Source organism: Perca flavescens, chromosome 2, assembly GCF_004354835.1.
Source record: "Perca flavescens isolate YP-PL-M2 chromosome 2, PFLA_1.0, whole genome shotgun sequence".
NCBI classification, from domain to species: domain Eukaryota; kingdom Metazoa; phylum Chordata; class Actinopteri; order Perciformes; family Percidae; genus Perca; species Perca flavescens.
In genome coordinates, this window is record NC_041332.1 from 39521458 (window position 1) to 39539059 (window position 17602).

Here is a 17602-nt window from a genome sequence, read left to right on the forward strand (position 1 = left end):
AGGCGTGGAGGTGAGAGGTGTGGCCGGGACCAGAGCGCTCTCCTTCACAGGCTTGACTCGGCTCACATTAAATGTGGGTTGGACTCTCATCGACCTGGGGAGTTGCAACTTCACAGCCACAGGATTAACAACTTTAGATACAGGGAAGGGACCCACAAAACGAGGGGACAAGTTACGGCTCAGTGCGCAGAGGAAGGTCCCTTGTGGCCAGCCATACCCTCTGTACCATCTGAGCGCGGTGCCTCGGATCTGCGCCGGTCAGCCAGCCTCTTGTATTGGGCTCTGTTTCTCAGGGAGACCTGTCAGGCCCGTGTCCACGTTTGCCAACAGCGTCTGACCAAGGCTACTGCAGAGGGGACCCCCACCTCCCTTTCCTGGGCTGAAATCAGTGGGGGTTGATAACAGTAGGCACATTGGAAAGGAGACAGGCCGGTGGACGAGCAGGGCAGGCCGTTGTGGGCATACTCCACCCACAACAGTTGCTTGGACCAGGAAGTCAGGTTCCGGGAGACCAGGCAGTGAAGACCCGCCTCCAACTCCTGGTTGATTCTTTCAGTCTCTCCGTTAGACTGCGATACCCAGAAGACAGACTGACCGTGGCCCCATTCAACACACAGAAAGCACTCCAAAACTGTGAGATGAACTGGGGCCCCTGGTCAGAGGTGTCGAGTAACGAAGTACAAATACTTCGTTACCTTACTTAAGTAGAAATTTTGGGTATCTATACTTTACTGGAGTAATTATTTTACAGCATACTTTTTACTTCTACTCCTTACATTTTCACGCAATTTCTGTACTTTCTACTCATTACATTTTAAAAATAGCCTCGTTACTCCTATTTCAGTTCGGCTTGTTTTCATTCCGGCTCGTCATCGTTCAAAAACACACACACAAAAAAAGCTATCCAAATCGCTCCATCCGGAGAGAGTGAATTTGATTGTGGTTGGATGAGAAGTATAAACACATACCATTCCGACACCCTATTGGTTTGTACACGATCCATCGCACCTACACAGACCCGGTGCTAATACGGCACCGGTGCCTTAACGACCTACCGGACCGAATAGCAACGCGGATTTCGTTGCCTTATTTAGGTGCTACTTAAATGCCTGCGCTTCTCTCTGATGCTCCGAAAACGTACGTTAGAGGGAACTGAAACATCGCCGCACGGGACGCTAGTTAACATTACAGTTGGCAGCAGGTAAAGTTAGCCTACAGTTAGCTAGCAGCTGGAATAAACACGGTTAAAATGCTAACAGCTAAACGGTGTAAAAGTGTGTCTGTATTTCACTGGAGAGGATTGGAACACCAGACTGTAGCAGCCCTTTTTCAGTCCTTCTGAGTTTGCAGGTATGATTTTAATATAACATTAGCTATTATAGTCATTATGGCCTTTAGAAAAATGTTTTTTGTGGAAGTGGGGTTTTGTCAACACGTTTTGGGGTTAAGCTTTTGTCCTTAATGGCATTACATCAGGGGTCTTCAATGTTTTTTAAGCCAAGGACCCCTTAACTTAAAGTGAGATGTAGCAGGGACCCCCTACTACATATTGTATGAAATTAAGTTGCTTATTAAAGTGGGCCTACAATAACTGTTAGGGAAACCTGAAGCCTTCTTACATACCCTTTTTTCATAAGCTATTAAAATATTAATTGTTGGCATGATTTTATAAATTATATTTTAATGTAACATATGTGGCACAGTAAATCTAGGATTAACTATATCTGTGGGCTGATATCTCAGTGTCTACCTTACCTATAGGCCAGTAAGCCTATCATCAGTGGGAATTTATATTCGCTAATAATATGTTGGAATTATGTTAAGGGATTTTCTTTTCTTTTTTTTTTAAAGACTCAAAAATTTACAATAATTTGGAGGCCCACCTGCAATGACTCTGAGGACCCCCTGTTGAAGATCTCTGCCTTACATTACTTTTACTTTTATACTTTAACTGAACTTACTTACACTTTTACTTAAGTAAAAAGCTTGAGTTGATACTTCAACTTCTACAAAAGTATTTTCAAACCCTAGTATCTGTACTTCTACTTGAGTAATGAATGTGAATACTTTTGACACCTCTGCCCCTGGTCCAACACACATCTTTTGGCAATCCATGGAACCTGAAAATGGGACAGCATAACCTCTGCCATTTCCTTGGCAGAGGGTAACTTCGGCAAAGGAATAAAATGTACCATTTTGGAGAATCTGTCCACCACTGTAATAATGTCAGGGTTACCTTCAGAGGGGGGTAATCCAGTGACAAAATCCAGGGAAATGTCAGACCACAGACACTTGGGGACAGGCAAAGGTTGCAGGAGACCGACAGACTATTGGCAGGAGGTCTTATTCTGGGTGCACACCGGGCAAGCAAGGTGCTCTTGAACCCCCCCCAACCCCTCGGGGCACCTGTCCAGCAGTCGCAGCCCACTCACTTTGACATCTCTCCATTTGAGCATGTATAAGACCTGAGCATGTATTTGTATTTCAGGCCTGGTGTAGTGTTTTCAATACAAATCAATCAATACAAAAATGTATAAAAGTATAAAGTATAGTATACTCTCCGACCTCGCACTCCGTGGACGGCCACCAAAACCACTGTTGAACCACAAACATGGTCCTCTTGACTCCAGGGTGGCAGGAGAGAGTGGAGGTGTGCGCCCAACGGATGACCTGGGGTGGAGCTGGTAACAAATGGGACACCCGACCAGGACAGTTAGAGCAACCTGCACCTGCTTCACCCTTTCCTCCACCTCCAATGTGACTGCCCCCACCACACAGGACTCAGGCAGGATGTTGGTGGGAACACGGGGGGATGGGTCTGGGTCAGGACAGAGCATCGGGCTTGACATTTTCGGAGCCAGGTAAGACAGGGTAAACTTGAATCTATTAAAGAATAAAGCCCACCTTGCCTGACGTGAGTTTAGTCTCTTAGCTGAGCGCAGGTACTCCAGGTTCTTGTGGTCCGTCCACACAAGAAACAGCTGCTCCGCCCCATTCCAGCCAGTGACGCCACTCCTCCAGAGCCACCTTGACCTCCAGAAGTTCTCTGTTTCCCACATCATTCTCCGCATCAGCTTGCGAGAAAGGAAGGCGCACGGCTGAAGCCTCCCATTCTGTGAAGCACCCTGAGACAGGACGGCCCCTCATTGGAGGCGTCCACCTCCACCACGAACTGACGTTGTGGGTCTGGAATGACCAGAACTGGAGCGGTGCAGAAGCTTCCCTTAAGTGGTGAAGGGTCCCACAGAAATGCTAACTTGGCAGAGGTGAAAGCATGAAGTGGGGTAGCCACAGCATTGAAATTTCATATGAACTTTCGATAGCAATTGGCAAACCTGAGGAACCGCTGGATCTGCTTGCACTTGGTTGAGTTGGCCACTCAGCAACCACCCTCACCTTCTCAGGGTCCTTCTGAAATTTTCCCTTGGCCACCACATAGCCCAGAAAGGAGAAAGTGGAGAGGTGAAACTTTTTTCCACCTTCACATAGAGTTGGTGGTCCAGCAGGCGTTGGAGCACATGCTGGATGTGCGTCTGCAAGTCTGGGGAGAATATTAGAATACCTTCCAGTTAGACAAACACAAAGATGTTCAACATGTCTCTGATTACATCATTTATCACACCTGGAAACTAAAGGGGTGTTGGTGAGACCAAATAGCATGACTAAATACTCATAATGGCCAGTGGGAGTGTTAAAAGCAGTCTTCAATTCATCCCCTTTTCTTATCCTCACTAAATGATAAGCATTATGTAGGCCCAATTTAGTGAAGACCTTAGCTCCCTGAAGGAGCTCAAACGCTGTGGAAATCAGTGGTAGAGGGTACCGGTTCTTTATAGTTATGTCATTTAACCCTCTAAAGTCAATACGGGACGTAGGGACTTAATCTTCTTGCCAACAAAGAAGAATCCGGCACCAGCAGGGGAGGAGGAGGGATGAATAACACCAACAAAGTGAGAAAAGTCTGGACTCCCTACCTGAAGCAGTCATAAAGTCTTAATATCTGCATTCGTTGATTTTTTTTTTTCTTTCAGTCCATAAGGGTCCACCGACTTTTGTTGTGCCCTCATCTTCTGCAGTGTATATGCTGACCGTTTGAAATAAAGATGAAAAATAACAGCAGATGAAAACAGTAGATCAGTGTGGAACGATACGACTTAGGGCCCTATTTTAACCACATGGCGTGAAGCACCTGGTGCAGGTGCGTTAACTTTTGCTAGTTTAACGCCGGAAAAAATAAACCAATCAGTGTCATCTCCCATTCCTTCCCTGCGTCTTTTTACTAATGTGCTGTTAAAATAACAATTAAATGCTGCGTTATTGACTTTAGACCATGTTTTTGTTGGTCAATGGCGCAATCACTTTCAGCTGCCTCAAGATAGCAATACGTCAAGAATGCAAATGAACACACCTCCCTGTAAGACTCTGTAAGCACGCCCATGGGCGCACAGACCCAGGTGCATTTGCTATTTAAATGATGTGGGCGCTGGACGGGAAATTGACAACTGTGTCGGTCTTAAACTAGCAAAGACACTTGCGTCAGGCTTTGTGCTGCGCTGGGTGCAAGATAGTAGCCTTGTGAGACCATCCTGATCTCGCGAGCTCCAGAGTTTTCCACTCGCAGAGCAAAGCAATCCTCTGGCGGAGTCAGGTTAGCAACATAGGCCCCTAACACTATCATATTTCAATCATGTTTTGTACTTTATTATTCACTATTTGAGGTTTGACTGGCACTTGTTTATTAGTTGTGGCGTCTTCTGCAGTGGTATAATGGCACCAGACTGCTTATCTCGCTGTTATATCTGCTGACTGACAGCTTGACAGCTTGCCCACTAGGGGCGGGAAAAAAATCCTCCTACAACCGCGATGGCTGCAGCTGATCGGACAAATGCATCATGTGGGGCTAAAGCATAATTGGTGTAACCAAAGAATTGTAAAATATTTTATTTATTTTTTGGGGCATTTTAGAACTAGATCATGAACTAGATAGTTTCAGGATACATGTTAAAGTTGTTAGTCTCACTGGTCTCTTCCAGTTTGATTGATCTTGATGTGTGTATTGTTATGTAACAGTCCTAAATCCTCTTGTTTGAATTAAACTGAATAGAATTTGTTGGTTCAGTCATCGCACAGATGACTGAACCAACAAATTCACAAATTCTCCCTACCATCGCGTCAAAAAGCGACGCTTGGTCAGGTGCCTTTGGCCTTTGTTATTGACGCAAAAAGTCTCCTTTAGCGTCATTGTAGCAACTTCTTTGCAACCTCCATAAGCCGCTGAGAGGCTGAGTCAGGGAACAATCTCCTGTATGACGCGTTGTTTGAATAATTCAGTTCCACTCCGTGATATGCGTTCAAAGATTTATTGTACATTTGAAAATAGGAAAAAACTAAACGAAACAACATCCAGTATGAAAAATTCTGCGTAAAGGTGAACGTGGTAAAGTTTGATTTTGCAGTGAAACTTGCGGGGAAACTGCGGCCAACAGAAAATGCAAAAACCCAAACTCACCTCAGGTGTATAAATAGACAATGATTATTCTTAGACCACACTTTTAAATGACTCCTAAAGATAGAAAGACTTGTGCTTTCCCTCACTGAAAGTGGAATGCTATTCCAGAAACGCACTCTCTGATATGACAGGACGTTCTGTGAAAAGGCGGTCCGCCTAAATGCCAATTCACAATCACCTCTCATAGTGGCTCTAGTCACTCGAGACCCAGCAACACTGCTAGACTTTTGTTTTATAAAAATCGCTCAATGGTGGAGGCGCCAGACCATGTATAACCTTATAGATTAAGGCAGGCTGATTTAAATAATTTGAAATTAACAAAATTTAAAAACTTATATTTATCTAAAATTTGACAATGGTGATATGACAAAGGTTTCTTGTCTAATATTTTCAATGCTCTATTGTAGCATACTTCAATTGGCCCAATAGCTGCATGACTCGTATAAGACCAACTTGTGATACAGTACTCAATATGAGCTAGTATCATAGAATGCAGGAATGTAATCGCTGCTATATCCGTTAATGATGTATGAATATGTCTAAAATTCCGTATATTAACATTTACCGTTTTCACTACTTTTTTAACATGTTTTTTAAACGATAGTTTTGAGTCTATTAATACTCCCAAATATTTAAATTCCTCAACATTAACTAATTCATGTCCACCCTAGCAAACTTTTACTGCGGCCACGGTTGTTTTAGGTTTACTAAAAAACATTGATACGGTCTTTTTAACATTTAACACTTTATGGGCATCACCAGCACTTTTTGCCTGTGTAAAAATTACCGTATCATCTGCATACATAATCATGTCTACATTTTTGCACACATTGGGCAAGTTATTTACATAGAGTGAGAACAGCAATGGACCTAAAATTGATCCCTGAGGGACACCTTGCGTATAGTGAAGATAGGGTGACCTACTATTCTTTATTTGCACGCATTGTTTTCTATCTGATAGATAAGACTGTATCCATTTAACAGTTTGATTACTAAAGTTAAATGTTAACAGTCTAGACAAGAGCTTAAGGTGATTCACAGTATCAAACGCTCGGGACGTAACTTTAACTGACGGAATGGAACGGGACAGTTAGGTTTAGGAAACACGGACATGAACCCTGGTCTCTTTGTGAAATTCCTGTGTTGTTTGACCCATCCACCACTCCAACCAACGTCCTTTACGCAGATTTTTGGTCTCATCTTACAGCGGTCAAGCTGCTGCTATCCCCAGTGAGTTCCATATACGTAGACGCTAAAGGGGGATTTTTGCATCTGCAGGGGGTGTTTCTATAGACAGGAATAGTGATTAAAGATAGGAGCACACCACAAGACTTTGACAAAACACAGCTTCCCAGATACAACTAACGAAAATGTAATTGAATACAGTACAAATGTGTATAGGGTCAAGTCATAACTAGAACCACCAGCAGTTATGACGGGGTCCAAGCCTCCCCAGCGCGAGTTGCCCCTGACGAAACGCTGAGCCCGCGAAAGCGGAATTCAAAGACCGCTGCCGGCGAGGCAAATGGCAAGGATGAGCTGCAACGTCTGTAGTAAATTGCAATTGCAAATTTCCCATTTACATGCATTAAGTTATTGGCCAAAACACATATAAATTGATTATAGTGCCCCCTAATGGCTGATATTTGCCCAATTTGGTACGTAAATGTTTTTGCAGAATGGGCGTGGCCTATATTATGTGATTCAGCATGAATCAAGGAATGCGTAATTGACTCTAAACTAGGGATGCACCGAACCCAGATTTTTGGGGTTCTGCCGAATACCGAACCTACTGGTTAAGATTCTGCCGAACCCCGAACCGAACCAAACCCTGCATTTTGGCTGCTGTCTGGAGATTCCTTCATGCACAACTCGTATTCTTTCGGATGTTTCATACGCAAATGTCTTAAAAGCGGCGGTGTTGTGTATAGTTTAGGGTCCTCGTCACCACGAGACAAATCGGCATTGCAAATTGAGCATGTAGCTCGACTTGAATCGCCTTCTTTTGACTGAAAGTACTGCCAAACAACATTTTTTCTGCTCACAAGTTCCATTTTCACTTTCAGCTTACTGCCGTTGCTAGGTTGCTACAGCATTCCGTCTAGCTCCAACTACATCATTACGTCAACCACGTAACTGTTCATGGGTGCGTGTCAGTTTTGTTTGCAATGGAACGTTCTATTGAGTTTCGCCTCTTGTTACTTCTATAGTCTTGGCAAGAGCAGAAACTCAACACAACGTTAGTCTCTTTTTCTCGAGTTTTGCCTCTCGTTACTTCTCTTTGGTACCGTTCGGTCGAAAAAAATTCTGACGTTCGGCAGTACCCAAACTCCGTCAAAAAGCCCAAAGTTCGGCCGAATTCCGAACCAAACTCTGGGTTCGGTGCATCCCTACTCTAAACAGAGAATCAATAGGCAGTTGCTGATTGCTGTCATAACAAGCTGGATTGGGTGGCGCATGGCGAACCGCCATCAGTCCATGAGGCAAATGTCTGTAATTACTCCCCATTTTAATTATATTCGGTCAGTAAATTCTGAATCTGCAACATTCTCTGTCAGGTAAATGTAGTAGTACAATGTTTTCTTCTGAAATAGGAGTACCCAGTAAGTCAGTAGTAGGCTAGCAAGACTGCAAGTTTGTTCACTCGTGCCATACTCCCTATATAAAAGACACTAGTTCACTCTATAGTAGTCGATGTACATTGCTGGAATAAAACCTGACATTGGAATAATTAAATTAATTAAATTCAATTAGTGGGCATATAACTTCCGTGTCCTGCATGAACTAACACCATGCTAAATTATGTACTGATAAAAGGTCATTTTATTATGGTTTATGTTTTTTGAGGGCATTTTTTCCCTTCAACAGTGCACAGTCCTTGGACAGGCAAGTTTATGTCTTTCATATGACTATGATATAGACAAATGTAAATAACCATACTCCAACAAGATTTATTTTATCATGCAGAGACTAAAAGGCAAAGAGAGAAAGACACAGTCAAATATTGTCCTACATTACACTCAGACGGAGTGAGCAGCCCGCTTTCTCTGACATGAAGTCTCTAAAACCAAACTGACTTTTTCTGGCTCACCAACCAAACGTCTCATCCATTCCTGTTAGGATCAGTCTCACTTTAGGCTTCCGGGGGCCCCACTGTGAGTGTGCGTGAGTTGAAGTGAATAACAGGGTTAATCCACAAGTTTATTAGACTATAGTTGACACACTTGTCAAGCAGGCAGTGCTGGAGGAAGTATTCAGATTCTTTTTCCCAAGTAAAAGTAATAATACACACTGTAAAAAATATTCTGTTACAAGTAAAAGTCCTGCATTGAAAACATTACTTAAGTAAAAGTAAATTATATTAGTATAATCAGGAAAATGCAAAAAGCAAAAGCAAAAGTGCTCATAATGCAATGTCCGCCGTGACTGTTATACTATCATTAGATTATTATTATTATTATTATTATACATTATATATATATATTATTACATATTATTACACTTACACCTGTGGACCATTAGGTGGTCCTATAATCAACGTAGACGCGATTTAGCCTATAACTCGCACATTACATATCACACATTTAAAAACCTTCAGTTTATTCTTTGTCCCAAAAGGGCAATTTGTGTGCAGCAGGAAGACATCACATGAAGAATATAAAACACAAACCACACAAATAAAAACAGCAGCTTCAGCTTGAGTTAAAGAATAAATAGTTGCAGAGTTATCAAATAGAGTCAAATAACAATTTAGTCTACTTTGTTATTCCTGTTTGATTTCTCTTGTTTATATGTTAATATTGTGAATGATTCATAATGAGTTGTATTGAATCAGTGTTGATGGGAGCCTGGTTAGTTAGCTTCCATCAGCTGACTGAGGGCACTGTTTTCAGGGTTCACTTCTTGGGGTTTTAGTGCTTTGAAATGTAGTGTCTTTTGGACTTGAATTTAGATGTGTCCAAAATGTTATAGCTGGTTTAGTAGCATTAACAGAATTCAGTTCAATTTTTTGTTTGTTTTCTTATATTGCTTTATTGAAATTTACTGATGCATCAAAATCATAATACAATACTACACAATTACCTCATTTTTGGGATCCCATAGTGGTAGTGAGTCCCTCAGGCTGTGGCAGGCAGATACATATTTAGCTGCCAGAGGAGCTGTTGTCTAGCCTCGTGAGACCGTCCTGATCTCGCCAGGTCCAGTTTTCCACTCGCAGATCAGTCTGGCATCTTGAGGCAGTGAAAATTTGGAGCCGTTAGCCAAACGACCGGGCCAATCAGCGTTGGTTTTGAGGTGGGTTAGGTGGTGATAGACAGATGGTTTATCCAATCAGCTAACCAGTATTTTCAGACAGCGGTAGCCCTAATTCTGTTAGCCGCTCGCTAATGCTTTTTTTCTCTTGGATCCTTCTTTTGGAATATGGTCCGGGAACCTGAAATGGTGCCTTTTATTCCTAAATTCTCGTTACACAAACGGCAAATATCCTTTACCGACATGTTGCTTGCATGCTGAGCTAACGAGCTATGCTTTGCCTGCAGCAGCAGGGGCGGGCTTGTGGTTGCATTTTCATACGCTTTGTGGATCTGATTGGTTGATTTGGCCCGTCTATCACCAACATAGGTTATAGCCAGATAGTTCATCCAATCAGCTAACCAGTATTTCCGCCCCTTCCCAAAAGTTCTCCAATGGAAAGTTCCCAGATGGATATGCCGAGGAAATGTGAAGCAATCCATCTGGCGGAGTCAGGTTAGCTGTTGTCCCTTCTCTTAGGAGAACTGCCAACTTCTCTTCTGGAGTTAACATTGGGAAGTTTGGTACTTTCTTTCTCTGAAGTGTAAATCTCTTAGTAAAACTTCTCACAGTGGAGAATACCAGATATCTGATGCCCACCTGGTAAATTGTTATGTGGGCCTTTTGTCTCAGGCCTGTTTCATAATTAATGCAATTTTGTGACAGACATACTCTCTGCTTACATAGTACCTGCACACTGACCAGTATCATTATGGGAAGTGGGAATGGTGAGTATTTATACATGGAGACTGGGGAAGCTGAAAAAAAAACAGGTGAAACACATTAGGGGCGGGGACGGTAATCATACAGGCGGGAAAGCAAACAAAGGGAGGAAGATAAGTGACCTGTGATGAGAGTGACTGATGATTTCAACATAAAACAGGAAGTGCAAATAAACAAACAAAACACAGAAGAAAAGCAGGAACATGACAGTTACCCTATAGTCAGGAAAGCTCGCAGGCAGTTTTGACTCACTTTAGCTGTTTAAGTTTAATTACTAATGTTAACTATCATTTTAGTTAGCAATAATTAGCCTGTGCCTATGTTATCTCCTTACATATACCTACGCTCTCCGTCTCTGCAAGATTCGGAATGATTGAGATTTCTCTTGGTACAGCTACCAGAAGACTTACAACTCTCAGACAGGTTGCTCACGTCACATCTACGTTGTCACGCTCAGTTTGAGGCTGCACAGTACGCTCAGCCATCACCGGAAAAGTGCTTATAATTGACTTCACTGGTCTCCGGCGAAGTCTAAGGCATCGCTGTGTCCATTATTTTACTGTCTATGGTTATTACTGGAGATGGAACACTGTCCTGGATCTGATTGCCTTTATATAGCTGCTCCTCTCTTTTCTCTTTGTCCCTGACCCACATACACACACATGCACATGCATTGGCAGCCGTGTTACATTCAAATAGGTTTCCCCTTAACATGGGGCTTCTGGTTGTGAAAATAATTGACACAGGTCAAAATTAGCTGACCCGACCCCGGATAAGGGGATGAAGATGGATGGATGGGTCAAAATCTGTTCCACACCAAGTGCATTACTTCCAGAAGGATTTTGACTTGTTGTGACTGTTCTTCCCACTCATTTTACAAGGGATTCTTAAGGTTGTTAATCAGAAACACCTCAAAGAGTTTGTTAAAGTTTGTATCTAATCATTCTTGTAGTTGCAGTCAGTAATGCACCAAAAGCTATACGTTCTTGACTTTAGCCTGCAGAGGGCAGCGTTTCTCAAATCTTTTACCATCAGTGTTTGTTTCAGGAGCTAACAGTGTATAATAAATACAAAATAATAATTTTTAAGTAATTATTACATTAAGTGTTTTATTAACAATTAACAAGTGTGATGTTTTTCAGGTTTTCAGCTGCTTCTTTAATTCATAATTTAAATCATCTTTGTAAAGTATATTATACTTTACAAGAATGATTAATAGTATAGTATAATAACACTAAGTTATTTTTTCGGTGTTGTTTTTTATGATGTTTGAGAGGATGAAGGCTAATTATCCCCAATTGAGGTATAATTCCATGTATTTGATTGATACAGTTACGCTGTTTTGTCAAAATTACAAGTTGAAACATGTAATTTTCCTTTCTTCTTGCTGTTTTTCAGATGTTTTCAACAGCAGACTCCCAAAATGTGAACAGGATCAGGGCCCATGAATAAATACCTTTCTAAATGACAGTTCTACACTTGACAAGGACACAATGACTTACAGCCCTTTTGGAAATACTTGAGATATGTTAGAATACTGCAGTCAATATTGCACAGTGTTCAAAATGTATAAGGGGATAGATTGCAACTCAGACATACTAAATATATGATCAAAACATAAGTAAAGAAATCCAGAGGAAAAGACAAACTGCCCCACAGAGGATGGATTGGACATTCTATCAATTGTCAAAATAGAGAGTATAAAGAGGTATAAAGAAGATTCAAGCTAAATAGCTGTAAAGAGCACTGCTCATAGTTCTTCTATAATCAGGAAGAACAACAACAGAAAGTCAATGGGCAAATAAAACCCTATCATGGGGAAGAAAGTTACAACATTGTAACAAGTGACTGAACCTCAGCCTTCCTGGCCAAGATGAGTGTTTCTAAGCCCAGTGAGGATTTCCTTCTTAGGGGGGAAAATGGATCCAGCATGAGGCTCTCTCTTCACAGTGCAGGAGACCACAATGGGAATGCTTTACCAATTGCCTCTTCCCCCTCCTCTTCTTCCTGCTCTTCCTCCTGTTTGGGGGAGTCATCTCCTGAGTCCCTGCGGAGTCTGAGCAGCCTCAGTGGGGACAGGACTGACAGCCCACTGGATTATGACATGTTTGAGGTAATGGCGACAGAGATGACCAAAACAGACAAAATAACAGATCTTGTCATTTCAAAATGGGTGCCAGAGAAGGAAGGTAAACCAGATGACAATGATGATGTCCCTGTGGGAAAGATACAAACAGCAACAGAGCTATCAGAATCCAACGACAACTCTGAGTCTGTTTACCTGGACGCAAACAGCTGTGAATACCGCCAAGACACCTGGGACGACAATGACAACCTGACTCTGGCCCTGTCCCAGGTGACAAACAGCAGTAGCCGTTACAATAATGATGAACTCAGCAGTGGAAGCAGTAATGGGCGAAGGCATGGCTCCTCAACTCCAGACTCAGATGTAACAGAAATCCCTGCTGATGATGATGATGAAGAGGATACTTTGTTTCTGTCTGTGAGCTCTGACATGGGTGTGAGGAGAAGAAGCATGACCCTCACAAGCTCAACTAGTCAACTCAGCGCCAGCCTGATGAACCCAGGTGGCTCTGCTGCGACAACAGAGGGGGCTCTGGCTGTGAGTGGAGCTGATGATGAGAGCTCAGAGCTGGTGGTAGAAGGGTTTGGAGTTCCCTGTCCCCTTGGTCTACCTGTGGAAAGCCAGACAGAGTCTCCTGAGGACCTTTGTGAAACCACCCAGATATTGTCTTCATCTCTCTCTTTTACCAATCTAGATAATGATCCTAATGAAGTCCTATCTCCTCCACCTGAGGAAGCTGAAAGATGTGCAGTTAGCCCCAAGCCCTCCCGACCTACCACCAGTCAGCCAGCCAGAGCAGAAAAAACCAAACCAACCGCTGCTGCTTCAACTGCTCCAAAGACAGCTGTGTTCACAGCCATCAGACCTCCCAGTGTGGAAACAAAAAGAGTTTCCAAACTGGATCTAAAAGATGTTGAGGCTAAAATTGGATCACGGTCCACCCTGTCTCTACCTAAAACACCCAACCAGGTACTGTAGTTCTACCAAAAAGCTTACATGTATCATGTATTGTACAGCTGTCTTCTGTCTTACATTTGTAATTTCTCTTCTACTCAGCAGAACAAATTTGCGCCAGCCAATGGAAAGAGAGTTGTTACTAGGAAGGAAGAAGCACAGACTGGGGATGGGGGTAAAAAGCAAAGGTCATCTGCAGATCCAGTCAAAGTGACTGTGTTGCGGAAATCCATTAGAGTAAAGTGCAGTCACCTCAAAACCAACCACAATGGCTCTGCTCAGCCAGAGAGGAAGAGTTTGGCCGTCAGTCAAACTCTCTCTACTTCAACCAGCTCTCCGGGGTCTGAGTTGGTTGAGGAAGGATCCCTGGACACTACCAGGAAAGCTGTCCAGGAAGTGCCTGATAAACATGAAACTGGAGGTGTGGAGACTAAACATCCAAGTGAAGATGCTCACAGAGGTATTGAAAATGCTTTAAAGACGGAGGCTGCTGTGGAAAAACCAAGGAATCCTAGCAGGGTGAGTACTATAAGCATGTTGGCTGTCAGCCGAAGAGCCAATTCATCTGATTGGCTATTCAACTGGAAAACAAGAGTGAGGAAAAAAAACTGTAATTGACCTCTCTCTCTTTGCACCGCTAAACAATTAGCCCACTAGCAAGCAAGCTAGCTTACCAGCCAGCAGGCCAGCCTCTAAATTAGTTAAATGTAACAACTTAATGTTTAATTCAAATGCTCTTGTCACATTGTAGGAAAGCACATTGCTATCGCCAGATAAGTGACAATTTTGTTTGGCTAATTTCTGTAACCAATGTATGATGAAGGCATGTTAGGTGGGTGGAATTAGCAAGCTAACGTTAGCAAATGAGCCAGCTGCGGGCCGTTCGGTCGCTCCGCTCCCACTGTAAGGAGACTACTTTGCCCAGAGAACGGATGACAACCCGGGAGAGGGACAGTCCAGTTAGCCACCTCCCGGTGTCCGCTGTCTTCCCGGCGGGGATTGAAGCAGAGGAACCGTAGGCTCCGTTCGGTTCTGCCGCTGGTCGAGTAAGTTTGTTGTGGGTATCGAGTTTGTTGTGGGTATCATAGCAATATTATCCTGTTTCCCTTTTTGAATGACTTAGATTAGATAATAGATTACCGCCGCCTGCTGGTATGGAGAGTTATTTCCTCTCACGCAGGCGCATGTGTATGTGGTACTTGGCCGTCGGCTGTAGTCTCTACGGTGTGTTCTAAGACTTCCAGCGATGAGGGCCGACATGAGGCGACGCCACAGTGGTCTGTCGTCTGACCTAAGCCATTCTGTATTTTCTAGCTCCTGTAAAAAGGAGGAGTTAATGCACCACCTATAAGCGCATCTTCTCCCACTTTGAGGCAGGTCTAGGCACACCCACGCATGGTCAAAGATAACAATATTTCCTATCACACATCTTATAGCAGAGTGAGCCAGTGATTTGGACATTAAAAAAAATAAATCCTAGTATATGTCTTGTGCACTGACGAAAAAAATGTATGGTCTCTCCCAGCTGGGTTCAAAATTCTCAAAATATCAACAAAGCCCAGAGTCTTACAAATCCTCTGTAGTGTTAGAGGGGCTATGGGGTTCCTGCGTGCTGCAGCCCCAAGTCCAGAACTGAATCCACTATCAAATTAAAATCGCCCTGGATAGTTATTTTTGTTATATGAGCACAGGTTGTTACAAATCTCTTCAGAGTTCTATTTTTAAGATCTGGCTTTGCAGCTTAATGTAATATTGCAGTCATGGTATGTGGTCAAGCATAATATACTGGGGTTTTACATTGTCATTAACATTTGCACTCAGAGTAAGATGCAGTTATGTAAAATATAATTCCAGACTGAAACATTAACTAAATAAAAGAACTTTTTGTCAAGAGACAGTGAGCTTTAGTTGTCTGATCCCTTACTGTGTTGTTGTTGTTGTTTAGCATAATGTACCTACACAGGAGAAACAAAGTCCCAGTAGTTTAAAGTGTGCCCTATGTTTTAAATTAGGGAGTGGTACGTTTGCAGTATGTAAGCGCTGTCCCTGGTATGTGTTTTTAAACATCCAGTGAGCCAGTGACAAGTTTAAAACCTGCCCCAGCGTATTCTATCATAGGTAGCCTCAGGGTTATATCAGCAAAGGGTGTTTAAAACAGCCAACTGTCCTACAGACACGTGTACAGTACAGTAACCTATAAATGTGTAGTAGAAAATAATATGTGTAAAAAAGGTGCAGATAACAAGCTGTGTTTGCTGGGACTCAGTTTACTTATTTCATCCTTGACGATATTCCCATCCATAGAGTTCAGATGTCTAAATTATTCAATTACTATAACTTTAACATTATTATAGTTTAATACTTTGTTTTATTGATATTCTGAGAAATGTTGTTACACATATGCAGTAACATTCACTAACAATCCATGTATTACCTAACAGAGCATCAGTTAGGCCCAGTCCAGCTGCCAGCTAGCATGTCAACACATGATTTAGTGTGTATTGGTATGCTACAGTAATCCTTAGGCTCAGCGTCTTGGCTCATCTGAAAAGTCGAGGAGGCTGTAGCCTACAAGGACACTCTGAATAAGCTCTGCTCTGCAATTTTGGGTAGGGAGGTAAAGGTGACAAGGCAAAGTTTTTTATAATTTAAGCACATCAGAGATTGTATCTGAGAATCTGAGACACAAGAAGGGATTTGTGAACATTCACTAACTTCAACACTTTCCAAAGTCCATGTAAGCACAAATAAGTAACAAATAAATATCAAAACTGTTTCTATACACTGAGTCTTTCCTATGAAAAGTCTGAGACAAATGCCAGACCCTCATCTACAAACTCACTCCATGTGTGCTGGTGTTTATAGAGTCAGAGGGGGAGGAACATAGAGGGAAGGGTTGGGGGTAAGACAGACGGAGAGAAAAAAATTGGCCTGGTCAGAGCCGGGATTCTCAAGAGGAATGTACAACACAATACCAACTTTTTTACCCCTCTTGTGGTTGCAGCACACTCCCAGTTTTCCCTCCTACCTCTGTTTCCTGCTCTCTCTTTTCCTCCTCCCCCTCTGTCTTAACACACTCTCTCCCTCACTCCTCCCCTCTGTTCCTTCACTGCCTCCACATTTCTGACTCTGAGCGGGGAATGGCTAACACCATGGTCTCGGTGCGCAGCTCGGAGCTGGGGCCCCTCGGCTGGGACGCTGTCGCTAAACGTAATCTCTTTCTACAGAAAGTCTCCTCCAAGCTGGGGCCCAGTGCCAGGCAGCAGGGGAGAGGCACCAGAGTGTATAAGGGGCCCTCAGGACCAGCCCCACAACCAGGGTCAGTGACAGGGACTGGACCTCCAGGACATGGGAGCCCTGGGCCCAGGCAAACCCAGAGTGATGGCTCCACAGTGGGAGAGGGTGAACAGAGCACTGGGAGGCAAAGCCAAAGTCAGAGTCAGGGTAAGTCAACATGGTTTCTGTTTGTATGTGGATCCAAACAATTTCAGTGCAGACACATTTACTTTATGAAACCTGAAATGTAAACAAACACACAGCAAAACACTGCACATGTGTTGTATGTCTGCTCTGCTTGACAACATGCCTCTCAGCTGTCTGTCAGGCAAATACACTTAGTGTTTGTGTGTGTCGTCTGCAGCAGACTCAGGAAATAAACAGGCTGACAATGCAGAGCTGCGAGTTAAAATGCCTTCCACATACTACTACAACACTCACTCACAGACACACTTTTTCAGACCTTACAGTGTCACATACAGTGAGCAAATGCTTTCATTCCTTTCTCCTCTTTCTTTTTTCAGGCTGGCATTTTCTTTCCTTTGTGTTGCTCTGTGCATGTCTTCTGTGTTTGTGTATTTTGCGTACAACATAATTTTGTGTTTAATGGTGAAATGGATAGGGCTGTCAGTCAGTGTGTGTGTGTGTGTGTGTGTGTGTGTGTGTGTGTGTGTGTGTGTGTGTGTGTGTGTGTGTGTGTGTGTGTGTGTAAATAATGATGGTGTTGATGAGACACTCCTAACCCAGACTAATCTCATGAA

The 17602-nt window shown here is 43.0% G+C and overlaps 1 protein-coding gene across 2 annotated transcripts in view; it reads left to right on the top strand.

The window, feature by feature from the left end:
- LOC114567096 (microtubule-associated tumor suppressor candidate 2 homolog) overlaps positions 1 to 17602 on the top strand; it is a 90213-nt gene that overhangs the window by 10805 nt on the left and 61806 nt on the right. Inside the window, exons 2-4 of one of the 2 annotated variants that reach the window (XM_028596002.1) lie at positions 11924 to 13580; positions 13668 to 14084; positions 16793 to 17009. In XM_028596002.1, coding sequence (XP_028451803.1) covers positions 12399 to 13580; positions 13668 to 14084; positions 16793 to 17009 — 1816 coding nt within the window. In that variant the 5' untranslated portion in view covers positions 11924 to 12398. The remainder of the gene's footprint in view (positions 1 to 11923; positions 13581 to 13667; positions 14085 to 16792; positions 17010 to 17602) is intronic. The other variant, XM_028596012.1, reaches the window with a different exon arrangement.